Below are 6398 nucleotides of genomic sequence, written 5' to 3' on the forward strand. Positions count from 1 at the left end.
AAATATCAAATATAAATAAATAAACGATTCATTTAGTCCCTCCATTAAATTTTATTTCATATTAGTTTTACAACTAAAATAAATAAATCTCTAAAGAATTTAAAATTTCATTTAAATTTCTATTTTTTTATTTTAATCTCTACACATGTGTTATTATTATCACCTGTAGACTACAAACCAAAATTTAAAAAAATAAATGAGTTGATTTAAAAAATTAGAAAAATGTATTAATAATCCGATTAAAAGTCACAAAACATGCAATAATAATTCAGTAATTAATAAAAGAATCTAAAGGGAGAAATAATTCAACATCCATGATTATTTTTTAAAACGTCAGAAAAAATAAAATTAGACACGCGCGCACACACCAAACTATACTATACACACTACAAAGAGACACTGAGCTTACTTTACTTTTACCCCATTCCTATGCAGCTTCATGGGATTGAACTGCAATCACCACTTAGCACCGTTCAAACACCCTCACAACTCTGCAACTTTCTCTGCAGATTCTCATTCCATCTCCCCTTTTGGGTGAACTAGCCGTCTCAATGAGGCTCTTCCAGTTTCCACTCTGCTCCTGAACTGGTATCCCTCACCTTCTCTCTCTCTCTCTCCTGTTTTTTTCTTTTGTTTTGGGTAACTGGGGTTCTGTGGAAACCTGAAAAATCTTTGCTTTATGTGTTTGATTGTTGAACTGAAGAGTGCCCTTGTTGAGATTTTTAGAGACTGAGCAGGGGATGCAACAAGGGCATGCCTTTTGTGCTCCAAGAACCTTGATTTGTCTGTTGGAGGAATAAACCTCGTGCTTTTCTTTTTTGTGGATGAAGTATGTTCTTGGACTTGAAACATGTTCTTTTGCTCTGTTTCGCTGCTTGAAACTCTATTTTTGTGTAATTGTTGCTGTTGGTCATCACGGTGTGTTGCTGAATTTAAAATTTCCATTTGCTCGAATCTAAGAGTTGGAAGGGATGAGGGTGCCAGATTATGTTCCCAATCCCATTTTATCATCCATGACTTGTGTGTGCTCCCGAATGTGAGAGTAATACTATTTATTTTACCATTCTTTTCTCAGGTTTTAAATGTTTTTATTTTTGTGGCTTGTTGATTGGTAAATGAGTTTGTTTTCTTATATTGAGTGGGAATAGCAAACTTCTGTTGATGTTTTTCATGGTAGTGTCTGTCACTCTTGTATGCTTTTCTGATTATGTGGTGTGGTTAAGTTTTATCCAAAGCAATATTAGTTTCGTCCATATTATTGAACGTAGAAATTATATATATAGTGTTATTTTTTGTTTTACCTTTTGTTAAATAAAACATCACTTCAGGTTAATTGAAAGATGGAGCGCTCCAGGCTAAACATGAGAGGCCGTTGCTCTGGTTCAACTCCCTCAGAAGAATCTGCTTTGGATCTTGAAAGAAACTGTTGCAGTCATTCTAATCTGCCTTCCCTTAGTCCACCAACGCTTCAACCCTTTGCTTCAGCTGGACAGCATTGTGAGAGCAGTGCTGCTTACTTCTCATGGCCAAGCCGCTTGAATGATGCTGCTGAAGAAAGAGCAAACTACTTTTTAAATCTACAAAAGGGGGTGCTGCCTGAAACCCCTGGTCGGTTGCCAAAGGGGCATCAGGCCACCACATTGCTTGAACTTATGACCATCAGGGCATTTCACAGCAAGATACTGCGTTGTTACAGCCTTGGAACAGCAATTGGTTTTCGCATACGACAAGGTGTATTAACAGATATTCCTGCCATTCTAGTGTTTGTTTCCAGGAAAGTTCACAAGCAATGGCTAAGTCCAATCCAGTGCCTACCTACTGCACTTGAGGTTCTCAAAGATTTTCAAATTGAACCTCCCTGATTCAAATTTGGAGTTTGAAATATTTATATATCATGAATAGCTGTTAAGTTGTTCTTTAAGGCCTACTGATGCTTTTAAAATCCATGTTTAATTTCTGAACTAGGGCCCTGGTGGAGTATGGTGTGATGTGGATGTGGTGGAGTTTTCTTATTTTGGTGCACCTGAGCCAGTTCCAAAAGAACAGCTGTACACAGAGATTGTAGATGACTTGCGTGGGGGTGATCCATGCATCGGTTCAGGATCTCAGGTGTTTCTGGGCTTTATTAGTTAATGTTTCCTATGGAAGGACCATTCCAGTTTACAAAAGATTAGCTGAGTCAATTACTATTGCATATATGTGATGATTAAAGGAGCACTTTTAGCCGTTCCATTTAGAAACCACAGTGTAACTACTATCCTTTAATTTTATCAAAGAACTTGCTTTGGTGGTTTGTTGCAGTCAGAGTCTTGTCTGCTTGAGTCTAGCTATGCAGTTTATGCTTGCAAATTCAACAAAGCATATTAAGTTTTATGAATGCTAACTTTAATCATATTCTAATTGGAACTGTCTTTTATTAATCTCATTATTTGACTTTCTCTGATCTATGGCCTGAATTAGCAATAAATTTTGGAAAACCAGAAATACGGACCTTGTGATTTTGTTGGTCTATGAAAGCAGTCATTTTAGATATTTGAAGAGTGAAAATAGTATGATCCTCAATCCCCTGTGATTTTCTATTTAATTTGTATGTCATACCCATATCCGATACTTACATATTGGTAAAGTATCCCAACCTTTGAAATACCAATTCTTCAGTGATATGTATATGTGAAGTCCAAGGATTTAAGCATTTTATGTAAATCCAGTACAACTATAGGAAACATGTATGTATAATGTAGAAACATACAAAGACCGCCCACCTCTTGATGAAACAAAATTAGAAATTGTTCTCTTTATGAATGGCTTCAAGAAAGCATTGAGATTGGTAGTACTATTCTTATATAATTTATGATGACAATGAGATTGGTAGTGAATCATAGGAAATAATTTATGATGACAATGATTTATAATTTACTTTAGTAATGTCTAAGTATGTTTTTAATTTGGATTTGCAGAATTGCAATTATATATTCGTAATGTCATATGAAATTTTATATATATTTTTAATATGAATGTTAGATGTACCATATCGTATATATTTTTAGAATAATTGTATTGTATCTGATGCATGCATTGTATCTTTTCATCATAGTTAGTTACAATATCTCATTCTTGCCAGGATCTATATTATGGTGTAGTAATTCAATGTGTATGATAAATTAAACTATTGAACTCTCAGTTGACCATCATCTATCTGATAACTCAAATTTGTGAAAGAAATTGTTAAATATTAAGCCATTTCTAGGCCTCCACAAAATTAGATTGTTCAAGATTGTTGCAAGACTTTCCTTCGCATATTTCATCTACCTTTTGTGTTGTTAAGTGAGCTGAATGTCAACATTCTAAGTCATCCATCATTATCATAAAATACCTCTCTTGTTATGCGATAACAGTTCACTTGATGTCTTCAGAAATTAATGCAGTTCATAGAAGCATCTCTAGTAGCAAATTTCTGTATGCTTCTCTTGATCAATATATTGGACCTCTAACCACTTACTTTCTTAAGTTCAGGTGGCAAACCAAGAGACATATGGAACTTTGGGTGCCATCGTGAAAAGCCAAACAGGCAGTCGACAAGTTGGTTTTCTCACAAACCGTCATGTAGCAGTTGATCTAGACTATCCAAATCAAAAGATGTTTCATCCTCTTCCACCCACTTTGGGGCCTGGGGTTTATCTTGGTGCAGTAGAGAGAGCAACTTCATTTATAACAGATGAGCTTTGGTACGGCATATTTGCTGGAATAAATCCAGGTAACATAGTTTTAGAATTCTGATTGATTTAATTGGTTTACTTACATTTTGTTCCCTGTGTATAGTCCACAGTCCTCAGTCATCATGATGTGTTTTTCTTGCAGAGACTTTTGTGAGAGCTGATGGTGCATTCATTCCTTTTGCTGATGACTTTGACATGTCCACTGTTACTACTTCAGTGAGGGGTGTTGGAGATATTGGTGATGTGAAAATAATTGACCTACAGGCTCCAATTAGTAGCCTTATTGGAAAACAAGTGGTGAAGGTTGGAAGAAGCTCCGGCTTGACTACAGGAGTTGTTTTGGCTTATGCCCTTGAGTACAATGATGAGAAAGGCATATGCTTTCTTACGGATCTTCTTGTTGTCGGTGAGAACCAACAAACTTTTGACCTTGAAGGAGACAGTGGAAGCCTCATCATGTTAAAAGGTGACAATGGTGAGAAACCACGGCCAATTGGGATAATATGGGGAGGAACTGCTAACAGGGGCCGCCTTAAGTTAAAAGTTGGGCAACCTCCTGAGAATTGGACTAGTGGGGTGGATCTAGGGCGACTTCTCAATCTACTTGAACTTGATTTGATAACAACTGATGAAGGACTTCAAGGTTTTTCATTCCTTTCCTAATTGTCTTGGATTCCTCTATTTGTTTTTTTTCTCTTTTAAATTTAGCATTCTCAAATATGGGATTAGAATTTACCTTAGGGTGCTTTATTCCCTCATGATATACCAAAGGGTAGTTCTATATAAATTGAGCTTAAAAGAAGTCCACAAAAACATCTGGTGTTGATGGTAATTTTAGTGGTGATAGAAGGGATATTGGTGACCTTAATAGGGTTAGTTTCTTTATTTGCATGTCTAAATCCAGCTACATAAATAATTTTCTTAAGACCGTTTACTATATTACTATGGCACTGCTTATTTACAATGAATATGGTGTTAAAATATGGACACAAACTCATGTAGGAATAATATGGAGACAGGTCTGAAAAGATTGTTCTTTATATTGATTAGGATTATTTTCTGCTGTTGTTTCTTGTAGTGGCAGTACAAGAACAAAGAGCTATGTCAGCCACAGTAATCGGCTCTACCGTTGGTGATTCTTCGCCTCCTGAAGGCATACTTACAAAAGAGAAAGCTGAAGACAAATATGAGCCACTTGGTCTTCAAATTCAGTCTATTCCCATAGGAGTTGCACCTAGCAGCCAAGATATGAAACCATCAATCATGGAGACTGAATTTAAATTAGAAGATGGAATCAAGGTTGGTCCCAGTATCGAACACCAGTTCATCCCGAGCTTCATCGGTCGGTCTCCGTTGCACAAGAACAGCATACATGACAGAACAGCAGCAGAGAACTTGTCTTCATTGAGGACTAACTGTGATGAAGATTTGTGTGTTTCACTGCAGCTTGGTGACAATGAGGCCAAGAGAAGGCGCTCTGAAGCCTCAACTAGTACTGAGGAGCCTCAGTGAAACAAGCATTATTTTCAATAGCCGCAAAAAAACTGACTTATAATTTTAATCACCCCGGAATGTGCTGTTTATGACTACTGTGGTACTGTGTTTATGTTTAGCTGCTCTGAAAATTGTCAATTATGTGACTATGGGCAATGATTTATGGTCTTGAAGGGCCATTTAGTTTCTGAAAATGCCTGAATTTCTGAACTAAAGTATGTCACTTTTCAATTAACGTGTGCATACTTTGCCAGTTAACTGCTACCACACATTCCATGCCACTCACAATTATTTATATACTGTGATGAACCAATGGCTTGAGTTGGATTTTTATCATGTGTTATTTCCCCTTTTCTGCATAATATAAAATTAGGATAATTTCAAAACAATTTCTTTTATTAGATTGGTTGTCAAAAGTGTTCTCACTGATAACTTGTTTCAAACCCAAGTTGCAATCTATTTTTCCAAGGGCGATTTCTTTCTGCACCTCCGTGAGGTTTCTTCCTACACCTCATTGTTCTAAAAATTTCAAAAATATTCATTCTAATTCAAATTTTGTATTCTAAATTGTATTTTGGATTATACAATATGAAAATACAAAAAATTGTATTGATTTACATTTTGGAATGTAAAATTTAGTATGTAAATTTTGTATTATAAAATATACAATACTAAAATAGTATGTAAATTTTGTATTATAGATTATACAATGTAAAAATTGATAGTTTGGATTGCACAATCTTAGAAAACAATTTTTTCAAATTTTATATTCTGAATTGGAGATTTATCTCTGAATTTTATATTTTGAAGTTAAAAAGACATTTAATAAAAAAGTTTGGAATGTTAACCCAAGTTTCAAGTCATTCTCTGGCCAAACTTCAATCTGAATAACCTATTTTTCTCCTTCAACTTATTTTATGTCTAGTCAATGCATATATTAAGAATTTATTAGGATAATTTTCCTATAGACTCATAAGAGAAGGGAAAAAAAAGAAAAATAAAGTAAGTTTATGCATAATTAATATGCAGAAGTTTGTTTATTACAGTTATTTTTAATTCACGAAATAAAATAATTTTAACTTTAGCAGACATTTACTTCGTTTTATTTCTTTTTATTTTTGTTACAAGACTTATGGAGAAATTTATCCTGTAGTATCTTAATAATGAAACTATTTAAATTCGTCAAAC

General features: G+C 34.8%; 1 protein-coding gene across 2 annotated transcripts; it reads left to right on the forward strand.

Annotated features, from left to right (window-relative positions):
* The first annotated feature begins 354 nt into the window (after nucleotides 1–354).
* Nucleotides 355–5541, forward strand: LOC137835051 (Trypsin family protein). Of its 2 annotated transcripts, none has more exons than XM_068643386.2 (6): nucleotides 355–588; nucleotides 1329–1829; nucleotides 1966–2109; nucleotides 3514–3754; nucleotides 3859–4359; nucleotides 4795–5541. In XM_068643386.2, the coding sequence occupies exons 2-6, from the start codon at nucleotides 1341–1343 to the stop codon at nucleotides 5226–5228; spliced, it is 1809 nt and encodes a 602-aa protein (XP_068499487.1). In that variant the 5' UTR covers nucleotides 355–588; nucleotides 1329–1340; the 3' UTR covers nucleotides 5229–5541. The 2 variants fall into 2 exon arrangements, with proteins under 2 accessions (XP_068499487.1, XP_090158295.1); XM_090302169.1 differs by having other exon boundaries at nucleotides 419–588; nucleotides 1966–2247.
* The last annotated feature ends 857 nt before the right edge of the window (nucleotides 5542–6398 follow it).

Source organism: Phaseolus vulgaris, chromosome 5 (assembly GCF_051622355.1).
Source record: "Phaseolus vulgaris cultivar YP4 chromosome 5, ASM5162235v1, whole genome shotgun sequence".
NCBI lineage: Eukaryota > Viridiplantae > Streptophyta > Magnoliopsida > Fabales > Fabaceae > Phaseolus > Phaseolus vulgaris.

Coding starts and splice junctions, on each gene's coding strand:
- LOC137835051 (XM_068643386.2), top strand. CDS start 1,341: ATGGAGCGCTCCAGGCTAAACATGAGAGGCCGTTGCTCTGGTTCAACT. Junction 1,830..1,965: donor GCCTACCTACTGCACTTGAG/GTTCTCAAAGAT, acceptor TTTCTGAACTAG/GGCCCTGGTGGAGTATGGTG. Junction 2,110..3,513: donor GCATCGGTTCAGGATCTCAG/GTGTTTCTGGGC, acceptor TCTTAAGTTCAG/GTGGCAAACCAAGAGACATA.